The 14715-nt window shown below is 38.5% G+C and overlaps 1 protein-coding gene across 1 annotated transcript in view; it reads left to right on the forward strand.

Moving 5' to 3' along the window:
• Positions 1-14715, forward strand: part of LOC122808627 (PILR alpha associated neural protein) — a 718070-nt gene that overhangs the window by 688196 nt on the left and 15159 nt on the right. The window contains exons 4-5 of the mRNA XM_044079592.1: positions 5468-5549; positions 9092-9316. Coding sequence (XP_043935527.1) covers positions 5468-5549; positions 9092-9316 — 307 coding nt within the window. The remainder of the gene's footprint in view (positions 1-5467; positions 5550-9091; positions 9317-14715) is intronic.

Raw genomic sequence — 14715 nt, forward strand, 5'->3', positions numbered from 1 at the left:
GTCATCTGGAATATGCCTTTCTCTCCACACTGGTATTAGTACCTTCAGGAGCCATTTCTTCCCTATCTCACCCAACATCTTTATCATGTCTGCTGTGACCTCACCTGAGCCTGCTGCGTTCCCTGACTTCATCTTCCTTAGTGTTGTTCTTACTGCTTCTAGGGTGGGCTCCTCTTCTCTCATCGTAGGCTGTTTTTGTGGCAGTACAGCTTCTGTGGGGTTTTCTTCATTCAGAAGCTGCTGGAAATACTCCTTCCATCTGGCTTTCATGCCCTGGGGATGGGTGACTAGGCTGTTGCTGGCATCCTTTATGAAGGGTGTCTAACTATCTTCCATATCTTTCTGTCTTTGACTTGCAACCTGATATACTTTCTTTGTGCCACCTAATGAGTCACTTTCCGGAAGTTGGTAGAGTTCCTCTGATGCCCTGTTCTTTGCTATTGTGACTCCTTTCTTAGGTTTTTTGTTAGCCAACCAGTATTCCTTCCCAGCCTGGTCAGTCTTTTCTATCTCCCACTTTTTACTGCACTCCTTCCTTCTTTTGATGACTTCCTGGGCTTTTGCATTCCACCACCAGCTTTCCTTATGCACCTTATTTGTGTGCCTAGCTCGAACACATATCAGTTCTGCCCAGAATCCTCACACATGCTGTTTTGAGGCACGGCAATTCTTCATCAGCTCCACCTACTTCCTCCTCTTTTGGGGGTGCTAGAGCCCTGAGTATCTCCTTGAACTGTTGTAGTGTCTCTCCAGTCAACTTCCAATTCTTCAGCTTGGTCCCTACTAGCCTTAGAGCCTTCTCTGTCCACTGCTTGCAGCTGATTGTGGCAACCAGTGGTTTATGCTGTGGGATGACTGCTTCACCGGGGATGACTTTACAATCACTGATTCTACCCCAGTGCCCTTTCTTTACTAGTAGCAAGTCTACATGAGTTGCATGTTGGCCACCCTTGTATGTGATCTTGTGACTATTTTTCTGAGCCATGAGTTGGCTGCTACCAAGCTATTTGCTAGACAGAGGTTTAGAATGTCTTCTCTTTCTTTATTCCTGTTGCCCCACCCATGTGGCCAGGCAGTCCTCATATCCTATTCTGTCTGTCCAAGTCACCCATTATCAACACCAATTCATGCTGTCTGGATTTATCTAGTAGGTCCGGTACCTGCTGTCTGAATGCACTCCTGTCATCAATATCACAACCCTGTTGTAGGGCATAGGCTGAGATTATGAGTACTACCCCATCATTACATTGGAGTCTGATTGTCATGTGTCTGTCATTAATTCTGATGATATCCCTCACTGACTTCTAAAGCCTCTCTCTCACCACAATTGCCACACCATTTCTAGCCTGTCATCTTCCTGAGTAGTAGACTCTGGATCCCAAACCAATTAGCTTCACTGCACTTTCCTTCCATCTTGTCTTTTGGATACATAAGATGTCTAGCCTTCTCTGTGTCATCATGTCATCCATTTCCTAGCTGCATCCTGTCAGTGAATCTACATTAAGTGTAGCATTTCTCAGTTTATGTTTGGTAGGTTGGTTGGTTTTACATCCAGCTTTCATTCAACTGAGCTATCCAAGGTAACCCAGGCTGGGCAAGTGGACACCAGCCAGTAGCTTATTGACCCAGGGCTGCTGGGGTTTATGGTGGGCCCACACTGGCCAACAGAGGTACATACACCCCTCCAACTGTTAGCACGTGCCCTTGGCATATGTCGGAGTAGGCCAGGTCCTCAATTCACTTATCACCGGTAACTACCCAAGCCCATTTTGGTGACATTAGTCAGCATTCAAAAAAGCAAACATAGTTAGAGATGACAAAGTAAAAGCAACAAAAGTCACCAAAAATACTAGAAATTCAAAGATCTGATGAAGTTTTACTCATTTGCAAGTTGAAAGCGCTTATATTCTTAAAATAAATGGTTTGACTTTTTTTGAGAACTATTTTTTTGGCAACTTTTGCGGCTTTTAGTTTGGCCTTAGTCAACATGACTGAATCACTTAGAGTCATATTTTACACCATTGAGTGGCTAGCCCTGCCATGGTGTGCAGTCTTTGATCCTTGTGTTCCTATTATCTGGATTACAGCTTTTATACAATAATATTATTTAAGAAAGAAATTACTAAGTTTCTTAAATAATGTGATTGTATAATGGAGCTTCAGTGTTCTTTCACCTTCTGTCTTGAAAGCACGCTTGCATAGTACAAGGAGTAGAATGGGAAGGCAGGAAGTGCTTGCATAGTACAAGGAGTAGAATGGGAAGGCAGGAAGTCCGCCATACTCTCTCTGTCTCTCTGTCTGTCGATTTCCCTTTTTTTGGTATGTTTGTTTGTTCTTATTGCAAGGAAACTTTCTTGCTGATTTTTTGTTGCCTGGCATTAGTGAGAAGAAAAATACCTGTACAGTTTAAAAATCATATGAGGGTCAGAAGAAATATAGGAAATTCAGAGACATTCTGCAACTCTATGGACAGCTGACAGATGTGGTTGCCATATTCTTGGTAAGCATAATTGTGAGCTGTTTAGAGTTTTGTAGAACGTTTCTGGTTTTCCTCATGTTATCCTGCAATCCCTCATAAAACACATTGCAGTAGGTTATTAAGCTAATTTCAATGCAAACTTTGGCTGCTCAAGAATGCTTTAATCGCCCAACTTTTTTACAAAGGGCATGCTGATTGGGTTAAGTAATCAGTGTGCACACTTAGGTATAAGAACAAGGCTTTATTGTATAACTATATCAATCTATTGATTGATATATATATATATATATATATATATATATATATATATAGATATCTATATGGTTTCACTTCATAATCACGAATTGCTGAAATATCAAATTTTAGCAATTCATGTCCATGAAGCCGAAACTTCAAAATAATGAAAGTGCATAAGTGCGATTAGGACTATGTCAAATTCGCACTTATGCATTTACGTTATCTTACTGAAGTGTTTGGAGAAGATGGTGTCTGCAGTTTAAGGTGAGTGAGTGTGTGTGAGTGTTTTTGTAAGTTGTACGAGTGGGTTAGGGTAGGGAGGTAGAGGTATTAGTGTGTCTGTTGGCTGTGTGCGAATTTTTTTTTTTTTTTTTTTTTTTTACTGTTTGTGCTATCTTGGAGTTAGTATATATAAGTAGGAGGGTGTGGGGGTGCAGGGGGGCTTGCCCCCTGCATTTGTGTAGTGTAGGTGTGTGTCTGTGTGGTGTTTTGCTGTATGTAATTGTTTTGTGGTGTTGGTGTTATGGTTTGTGTGTTGTGTGCTGTATGCTGTCTGTTCAATGTTGTGGTTTTGTGATTGGAAGTGTTGGTGTTGTGATGGTTTCGGCTTAATAATGTCGAAATGCTGAAATTTGATATTTCAGCATTTCGGCAATATGAAGTGAAACTATATATATATATAGATATAGATATATATATATATATATATATATATATATATATATATATATATATGGGTTCCATACACTAGATTGAATTTTCACTAATTCAAAATAGTGCATGGAATGCTCACTGCAGCGAAAGTGCACTTACGCGAAGTTCAGTACAATGAACGGGTGTTGTACTGAACTTCCGTGCAGTACTCACGGACCTTAGTGTTAGGGCACAGGTCATAGTAAGGGGATAGCCTGTAGGGATATCCCCTTACCATGACCTGTGCCCTAACACTAAGGTCCATGACGACTGCAGCGCAGTGAAGGACATAGCAGTGTCCTCCACTATGGTGCGATAGTCATGAACCTTAGGGTTAAGGCATGGGTTAGGGTAAGGGGATAGTTTTACTAACTATCCCCTTATCCTAACCCGTGCCCTAACCCTAAGGTCCATGACTATTGCACCATAGTGGAGGACATAGCTTTTTTTTATGTCCTCCACTGTGCTGCGGTGTTTTCGGTGAAGTGCACTTACGCAAAAGCTCACTTTCATTAATGTGAACTTTCTCAGAAGTGAGGCTTCCTATTACAAGTTCGAAGTAGTGAACTTTCGTTCTTGTAATAGGAATCTATATATATATATATATATATATATATATATATATATATATATATATGTACTGCGGTGGTGGTGGTGCGGTAGCATTGTTGCCTCACAGTAAGACGTCCTGTTCGATTCTCAGCTAGAGCGTCTTCTGTGTGGAGACATGCATGAATGGGCGTACCTTCGTTGAAGGTTGTATGTCAGGGCTGGCAACTCGGCACGTAAAAATCTAAGGCAAATCATTAGCTGACCGGAGTTCCGCTGTGGTGACCCCTAACCGGGAAAAGCCGAAAGACACAACACAACAACATATATATATATATATATATAGACAGATATATAAATATATATATAGATATAGAAAGAGCGATGTGTGTGTCTATGTGTCTGTGTGTGTGTGTGTGTGTGTGTGTGTGTGTGTGTGTGTGTGTGTGTGTGTGTGTGTGTGTGTGTGTGTGTGTGTGTGTGTGTGCGTGTGTGTGTATCAATTAACTGCTGCAACACATATTTTTAGTCCATTTTAAATTGAGAACCTTTTGCATGTAATGCAAATTTGATAAGCATTATATTACAGAAATGACTACTACACAATGTTACTTTTCAATGTTGAATCCTGTACTCTAGACATATAAAGTAGCAGCGTTAACCACTATACCTCATTAAAACCTTCAAGTCCGGACTAAGTAGCAATGTTTTTTAGCAGTTGATAGATTTTCGTCCTTCTTAGAGAAGTAACTGCTTTGTGCTACCTTAAGGTTGTGCTGATTTTTCATTGTTGTGGAGCCATTTATTTCTACCAAGATGAGCTAGGATAGCACTGAGTGACAAGATATGTAGAACGATGACACATTTTAACACTGTGTTATCCAGTAATACCACACTCACTTACTTATATTTATGGTCTGAGCACAGTCTTGGTGGAGGGCTGGTGTACAGTCGGATATATCATTTCATCTCTGCCACCACTGGGGTACAGCTAAGAATATTGGAGGAATTTAACTGAGAAGGTGGTAGAGTGAGGAAATTGATTGTGGGAAAGAGAATGCTGCACTAGAAAACTGTGTCAATCACGCCAGCTCATGAGTGTTTTTTTACCTCTGACATGAGCAGATTGAGATGTGTCTGGTACTGGCTGCAGAAGGCCAGCAGTACATCAGTGATGAATGCCTGCAACTGAGGGATAACTACATCTGAGGCAAGATGTCACAGCATTGGTGACTGGCTGTGACTGGGCAGGGGGTGGGAAGGAGCATAGGACTGGTTAATGACTAAGTGTGTTGGAGGATCAGATGTAGTATTTAGCACTAGGTGAGGAAATGTACAGTTTTTTGTTTTTTTTTTGTCAGAATTCATATGTTCTTCATCTGATAATCCATGAAACTGTATTTAGTACTCAGGCAAAGTGGTTCCAGTTAGCGATGTGGAGTAGGAGACAAAAGGAACCATGAAGGAGACAGTGTGAACAGAAAACATTATTTTTTCTCTTCCAAACAGGTGTTGATCCTCAACTTTATGTGACAATCAGTATTTCAGTCCTCATTGTCTTAGCGGCTACCACCATCATCCTCAAATTCTGGTGAGTGACTTTCATTACCTTTCCCTAATGTTGACTTTCTGATATTGATTTAATTCTACTTTACATTTATTTATGTATTAGCTTGCTTGTTTGTTTACTTAAGGTCTTTTTGCAATGCAGTCATCCTTTTTTATGTTGCTGTTTTTACCTTCCTTTAGCCCTACTAAGCTGCATAGTCAGGATTATGTGGTAACCTACTTTGTCATGGTAACCAAGTGATGACTGTCTGTATATCTCTAGTTTGTCCTTCTCCAGCTTAACTTGTGCGCATGCTGCAGTGGTGACCTGTGCATGCTGGAACACCTGGACTAATCAGCGAAGGAACACTTTGACTAATCAGCTCTACCATATGTTTGACATTATGTCTCCTCCACGAGCAGATTGTCAGGTAGTGACAGACACTTAGTTATATCAGGTGTGCAACCATATACACCAATATAACATCCACCATTCCAGCATTTCTCTGATGTGTGATTCATTAACATTCATTCTGTCAGTGCCTGCAGAGTTAAAAAGAAAAAAGAAAAAAAAACAGACAACACTTCAGTCAAGGTTGCTCTGTTTGGGGACTCCCCAACATGCAGTGACTTTAACACTAATAAAGCATGGGAGAGTCACAAACTCTGCCTCCCACAAGAAAAAAAAAACATTTTTTTTCTTTGTTGATACCTGACTCTGGATCAAGCAGTAGGTGGTCATGTATTTATCCAGTGTACCTCACCCACAGTAGGAAGTACACCATTCTAACAATGAACACTGTTACTATCGCCCTACTTCAGAAGGAGTCCAGTGTATCCTACTTTTGCATCCAACAACTCACTTTCAAAAGCTGTCCCTGTGAGTTCGATGCAGCATAATATAGCCACTTTTGAATTTATATACCATTGCCTCTCCTGGCTTGTAGCTTGCTTTCTGCTCTTTTTTTTTTCACTAAATATTTTTTTTTATTATTTCAAATAAGATGTCTTAAACATTACATGAAATAAAGATAAATAACATATTTACAATTCTAAAACATTACTAACTTCAAACCATTATATAACTATTTACATTGGTGTCTATGCAAATAACATTGAAATTCTATATTATATAGAGTTAGAAACATAAGATGATATATCTTCTTCGATATTTTCAGCTTTCTGCTCTTTTGTCATTATTTATGCCTGCCATTCACCCACATGAAATTCTCTTCTTTCATTAGCCTGCATTTCATGTTGTATATCTGGTCGGCTGTACACCTGCTTCTTCTCAGAAAATGAATATCCTTCCCTTAGCCCACCGAGTGAACTGTTAGCTTATCTCCCCCAGTCAAGTGTCTTCTTCCCACTCTTGTATCCTTGGCCAATGGCTGTTACTAACACCTTGTACATGTAGCACGTGTTCCTTTGAGAATTCCATGACTGATTTGCTGAAATTAGAAACTATTGAAAAAAAAGGCAATAACAATCTATTGCAGAAAATAACAAAACACAAAAAGAAACTGAAAATGCTCTTTTGTTGTAGAGACTTTCACTACTTAGTTTTTTTCAAAATGATGTTGCATGCCCATGGGGAAAATGTTGTTTTTTTCTTTCCAAGCCTAACCAGCCTCAGAATTAAAATCCATTTTATTATGATATTAGTTTAAATTTTTTTCCCAATATTTCACAGTTTTATCAAATCTGCAATGGAACAGGAATCATTTGCCACCTTTTTGTTTTACTTTTGCAGACCCTAGTCAGTATTTTCCATATTCTTGTAGTCCCCCTGTTAAATTTGCTTTTCTCCCTGATATATTTTATCATCTTAAAAACTGTCTCTGCATGCCTGCTTGCTGTTGCACATATTTTACGTAAACATTCTGTCTACTTACTACCTGTTTGTTTTCCATACTGTATGTAGCCACACACTGCTGGCCAGGCTTTGTTCATGGACACGCAGTTCATCCATTTATGTTAGGAATAATGGAGAACACTGGGCTGAAATAGTGTCTTTGTGCAATGTTTGAAGTGTTAGTGTAGAAGCATAGTGTCAAATTGAGGAAACCCATAATTCTGTCACATCTCTTTTCATGTTTCACTCCTTTCACATACCATTTCCAGTGCTAGTACTGGTGAGTATTAATAATAATAAAGATTCTGCAAAGTACAGTGGGTACTCATGTTACTTTACACAAAACATTCCATACAGTCCTTTTCAGTAAATCCATTAGGATTAGCATTATTCTGTACTAAGTGGCTCAACAAAAAAACAAACCAACACACACACACACACACACACACACACACAGACAACATACTTTGGAGCATTATTATTCAACTGTCCAGATTTTTCTCAGAATGTCCAGATTTTTTGCTTCATATTCTTTGGTCTGTTCCTCATAAAATGTGTGATTTCCTTCTGGAAAATCACTGAAAACTGAAGTCACTAAATAATGACATACATTTGAATTTCAGACTTCAAATCCTTCAGAAAAATGTATGTAACACAAATTCTGTCATTTTAGCAACTTTCTAAGTTAGTAAAAGCAGTATTTAAAATCTGTACTTTATTTTAGGGCATTTCTCACCCCATTATTTTAGGCTTTTTCCAGACTTTCTTGCAATATGAGGTTGAAAGGCATGCTTCAGAGCAAATGAGTGCTCTTAGTACAATAAATGTTTTGCATCACTTTGTATTTCAGTCAAGGCCCTACATTTGGTATATGCTTATTTACTGCACCCGTACAGGTGCTGCTGGTGATAGTAGAGAATGCTGGACTGAAAGTAACTCGAGTTTACATTCGTAGACGTGGGTTACCCTCAGTCCAGTATTCTGCATTATCACATATATTTCTACTGTCTATGCTTATCCCTTTCACTCAAACCATTCTATTGATGTCCCTTCCATGTAGGACCTTTCACTGCAGGACTCTTACAAACATGGACTTTCTCTGCAGGTACTTCTCTTCTCAGTCTCTAATTTATAGGACCCTTATGTGGAGCACCCCTCCATGCAGGAATATCCCTTGCAAGACCCTTCCATACAGAGCCCTGCCATGCATAACCTTCCTTGTAGGTGCTTCCATACAAGTCTCTATCTTGTAAATACTAGCTGAATGACCCCTCTGTGTTTTCCATACAGACCCTCCACTGTGAGTTTCTTTCTCATGTGATCCTTTTGTGCATGATCCTTTCATGCATCTACTTGCTTTTTATAATACCTGTCCTGCTACAGGTCTGCTGTTAGAAGAGCCTGACCTTGGAATTTGTCTCATTAATTTGTTATAAGAATGTGCTTGTATGGAGAGTCGGGCATTGTAAAAAGCCAATGATTTCAGTGCCATCAGAGTTGGTTGTCTTAATGATTTTTAAACTTCCTGCTACATGAACCTCAATCTTAACGTCTGGAGAGTGATTCGCTACATTTCTTTACTGACATCTGTGCTCTCTCATCCTGCTACTAGCACTGCATAATCATATGATAATTCCAGAAAAGAAAACAATTTGTCTGTTATCTAGTAAAACATGATGCCTGCCTTGATCTTACTGTACAATATTTAATTGCAATATTTAATTCTATAGCTGGGACCGAAACCAAAAGCGAAGACGCAACACTGACAGGCAAAATTCCCTCCAACCTGAGGAAAGCCGCCAGCCGCTGACTGATGTGTCTCCAAACAGTGGAACCTTCTTTGGGCTGTACAGTGACATGCAGAAACCAATGCCAGAATCTGAAAGCCTGATGCTGCCAGAACTTATTGAGAAAAGAGATGCAGCTATGAAAAACAACATGTTCCAGAGAAACCGGTAATAGTTGTCTTTCTCAACCTTCCCTCCTTTTCTTTCTTCTCTTTAAGGTAAACTCCATGAAGTCCAAGATAAATAAGAATTACATGAGCAATCTGCATGTAGGTGATAGTTATAAACAGTACTAATACCTGCCTTTATGTATCTATATCTATATTTATATATATATTTATGTAAATATATCTATATCTATATATATATATGTATGTATGTATGTATGTATATATGTATGTATGTATGTATGTATAGAGAACGAGAGAGAGAGCTAGATCCATACACACATAAACACACATGCACATACTCACACATATATATGTGTCTCTGTGGAATACTTTCCTTTGTTTGGAAATTATTTTTGTTGACCAGTGTGATCAAAGACCAGCTGATTAGATATACTTTTTAAATGTGTGCCAAATCTCAGTACAATGGGGATCTGGGAATTTGTTTTACTTTGTTTTGTTATTTGTGCTCATTCACTTGTCATTTGATGGTTGGATTTTCCAATATATGGACATATATCCATATACGGCGCTACTTCATTTGATCAATGAGCCAGATTATTGAAACTCTAATGGTGGAGACCATATGTTCGACAATTTAGTTTCTCGATCAACTAAAAGAAGCCAAACAAGACCCGCAAACAACATAAACAATGCTAACCCTGCTAACTATACACACCAACTCAGAGATTGTACTACAGCAGAGAAAAGATCAGATTCCCAGATCTGTAGCGTACCACGATCTTATTCAGAACAGTTCAGTGATCTAAATTATTGACCATATGGTCTCGAGCATATGGGTTTTGATAAAACGGTTCATCAAGCAAATAAAGGGAACCCCCATATATAGATTTACAGATCTATATATGGAAACCCTTAGCTTAGTCAACTGTTATTAACATTGACATCCATTAATTTGACACAATTTGGTCCACTAAAGAGGTGGTCGACAGGTGTGCAACATCAACAGTCTCTGGTATTGGGGAATATGCCCCTTCCCCACTGATTGTTCCTCTCAGGGTTACTATATATAGTTAGCAGGAGGTATGGGGGGGGGGTTCAGAGGTGCTTGCATCAATGCAAAAAAATGTTTTTGACTTTTTTGTATCGTCAAATTTTAGTTTATCAAGACCACTTCAACGAAATCTCACTATATCGATAACGCAAATCATCTACTCCCGTTTCATCAAACCTACTATCCAAATCTTACTGGAGACTACAGTCAGAGCACCACCTCAACTGACAAACATAATTTAACAAAAAAGTATAGTTATGTCAACAGTTATGCAGGGGGGGCAAGCCCCTGTATATGTTATATTCCAACTCCAAGATCATACTGCAGTGGGGTAAGGGTAAATTTTCCATTTCCCATTGTACTGCAATCTCCATTTAAAGTGTTAAACAGCAATAACGTTTTTCTTACATTCTGTTTTGCAATGCAGGAACTGCTGGTATAAGTGCAGCATGATCATCCATAACTGACTGCTATAGTAATGGTACTAAAAACTGTAAGTAAAGTTACTTCTTTTTGAGTAGTACCAATTTATTTTCACAATCCTTTCAGGGAATGCTTGCAAGAGTAGGTTCAATGAAACGGACCTCAATGATTTACATTACCGATATACTGTGGCTTTGATGAACTGGTCACGATGACCTAAAATTCGATGACCTGGTGTTTTGATATAGTGAAGTAGACCCATATATATATATATATATATATATATATATATATATATATATATATATATATATATATATATATCTCTTTATTGATATTTCAGTAGAGTCCCAGAGAGAAAATCTTCAGTAGAATACTATGATGACATATAAAATAAAAGATAAGATAAAGTGACATAAAAGCATAATATAAAAATATAAATTAAGATAAAATACAAATGTGAAAGTACTAATAGGATACATTTGTATTCTGAGAATTATAAGATTCCATTGATTTACATTTCTGGCATTTTGGATTGCGACCACATTACGCTGTTACTTATACATAGACAGTTAGTGAATCACGGTGGGAAATAGATGAGGAGAGGTTCTCTGTTTTGTGTGGAAAAAGGCAGAGTGAAGAGATGTTGTAAAAAAATGCATGTGAGGTAAGGAGATTTGATTTGGGAAGTATCTATATGTATATGGAAAGCCTTATGCTACAGGACAGGAGGGCATGGGGAGGATAATTACCCCGGAGTGGAGAAGGAGCAGAGCCAAGAGTTATGCAAGAATTCGTTTAGTGCTGTTTTTAAGGAATATATGGTGAGTAATAACCTGACTGTTATTGGTATTGAGTTCCAGATTTTCGAAATGTGGTTGGGACAAAGACTAAGGCCAGAAGATTGTTGTGGTTTACAGATGACAAGAAATTTTTATCATTAGATCAGAGTGACCTATCACGTAGATAATTCTACAATATGGGGCTAAGAGAAGGGCATGCAGCAGGCTTGTTTATAATTTTGTAAGCTTTGATTAGCTAGTTGTGGGTTTATGAAGACGTAACTCAAGCCAGTTTAGTCCTCTGAGTGCACAGCTCTGATGAGTTTGGTATTTTTGTTTGCAGCGAACCTTGTTACGTAGTTGTAGCACTGTTGTAGTCTCCTTGTTAAAGAGGACTGTAGATTTGTGAGGATAGGTGCACCTTAGAGAAGTGTATGTAACAGGTAAGTAGTGGCTGCAGTTATTTGATTGGGGCGGCGCAGTGGTGCAGTGGTTAAGGCTATCTCCTCACAGCAAGAGGTTTTCCGGTTTGATTCTTGGCTGGGGTGCCTTCTGTGTGGAGTTTGCATGTTCTCCCTGCATTCTCGTGGGTTTCCTCCGGTTTTCTCCCACATTCTAAAGACATGCTTCTGGAGCATTTCTCCCCGGGTTTCTGCTGAAAACAGGATCTGTGGAACCTAGTCAGACTTTCCCGGTCAACAACAAATGTTAAATAAATAAAAATAAAAATTTTGGTGAGTCAATGAGGACAGTCTTATACCCTGTATAACATTTTGAGTTTTGGGTGCTTTTTTTTTTTTGTTTATTCTGTTGTGAATGTAGAGATCAGATTTGAGCTTGTCATCTTTTGTTATGCCTAGCAATTTGGTTTGCAAGAATCAGATTTTGTAGTTGGTTTTGTATTGTGTGTGGGTCTTGCAGAAGAAGAGGAGAAGCTTTTTATAGGGTTTAGAAATAGTTGGGAGTTGCAAAGATAGTTTTCAACATAGGATAGAGCTTGTTGTGTTGTGAGCTGGAGGTGGAGTGGGTCATCTGAGGAGCATGTAAGGGTGGAGTCATCTGCAATATTGTATGAGAGTGGCTTTCAGGGAGGAATCGTTGAGATTTGTGAAGATATTAAATAGGAGAGAGATAAGAACAGAGGCTTGCTTTACCCCAGTAGGGATAAGGAGAGGAGGAGAAATAGTATAAAGCCCTTTGACAGGGTAGTGTCTGTCAGGCAAGAAGCTGTTCAACCATTTAAGAGTAGATTCTAAAAGGCCAAGTGAAAACATTTGTTGCAGAAGTATAGTGTGGGATATGGTATTGAAGGCTTTGGACATATCTATGAGGAGGGAAGGGACATATTGTCCTTTATCTCTGGATTTATCTGTTATATAGATAGATGCTCTAAGTGCAGTGGTCATACTGTGGCCTGGGCAAAACTTGTGTTGTGTAGGTGTTAATAGCTGTTCTTGTAAGAGATATTAAAGTAGCTGTTTCTGAATGCATTTTTCTAGTACTTTTTTTTTTGGAGAGAGAGAGAGAGAGAGAGAATTGTCATTGTTCTAAAGTTGTTTAATTGGTGAAGTTACCTCCTTTGTGATGCAGAGATAATGTAAGCTTTTTTTTTCCAGACAGAAGGGTCATATGATTCCTGGACAAATCTATTTATAAGTATGGACACCGAGTAGGCTATGGCACTGGCAGCTATATTATTCTGCAGGGAGGTGGTCTGCAGATGGAGACCTTGGCTTGATTGTATTTAGACATTTTTATATAGGTAGTGGGAATGGTTTTAAAGCTAAAACTAGCGGTAATGGTGTGAACGCTGGAGGTCAGTAGTAATTTTGCTGTAGAGGTATTTGTAAAAAAGGGGAGAAGGAAGGTCACAAGTAGTTGCAGGATTGCCCTTAGTCATTGCAACTACACTTTATCCAGAGATGAGTTCTTTGGTGTCAGGTCAGAGATTTTTTTGTTCAAGGGTGCAGTATTTTTTTTACGGAGGACAAAAATTTATTTGGCTTGTATAGCAGTTTATATCAGAGGTCATGGTAGTAAAGTTTCTTTCCCAAGAGACCTGTTTTTTGGTAAGGTTCCTAAGTTCTTTGAAGTGTTGATGTTTTGTTTGGAGTGTTTTATCTTTTGGCCACATTTCCCATGCCCAGTCTCTTTGTTCCATAAAAAGACTACTATTCATGGAGCATAGTTGACCACTGCTTTTTTTTGTCTTTGAGGTGCAGCGTTATTTAGAGTGCTCTGGAAAATTGTACGGAATTCCTGAATTGCTTCATCTAAGAAAAGCAGTTTTATAAAGGACCAGCTAATTGCTTTGAAGGTATTTAGTAAAGTGTCAGGGTTAAAGACTGATAGTTTGTGATAAGTGGAAATTGAGATAAGTTGTTTTTGACCATATATATTTATGATGGAGGTCATGAAGCTAGAAGTAAATATTGGGCAGTTTAAACTGACATCTCCTAAGATTACTTTTTATTTAATATATATTATTTTATATGTAAATATATATATATATATATATATATATATATATATATATATATATATATACTCACTTTATCTGAACACCTCCAAAACTTCAACCACAAAAGGTCGACAAACTGAATGCCAACATATCATGCATGCACTGAGGAAAAACCTTAGTGCTTGCAACAAACATCATTTTTTGTAGGGGGAAGCCACCCTACCATCCCCCCTGCTAATTATATATAATAACTCTGAGACTGCACAATCCCCTACCCATGGGTTGTTGATCTCATATACCTGTTGACCACCTGCATATTTTGTGCAAATAAACAGATGTTGACAGAAAAGCATTTAGGCCAAAAGCAGGGTATATATATATATATATATATATATATATATATATATATATATATATGTATATATATATGTATATATATTGGATGACCCTTAGAAGTTTGAGGTGGGTTAGATTGAACCCACTTCACTCGACATCAGGAGGCCGAACGGTGACAATGTTGAACCCGACATTGTGAAAATACGAATGTCGCCCCCATCTTGAACTATATTAAAGCCCGTACTGGGGTTTACGGTAATTTGTATTTCGACAATGTCAGAATCCGACATTGTCGGTTTTGCGGAAATGGGTCGATGATACCATCATTCGATGGTGTCAAGTTTGACCTTCCATTGGTAAATCATATATATATATATATATAT

The sequence above is a fragment of the Protopterus annectens genome, chromosome 8.part0 (assembly GCF_019279795.1).
Source record: "Protopterus annectens isolate FY-2018-M chromosome 8.part0, PAN1.0, whole genome shotgun sequence".
Classification (NCBI taxonomy): domain Eukaryota; kingdom Metazoa; phylum Chordata; order Ceratodontiformes; family Protopteridae; genus Protopterus; species Protopterus annectens.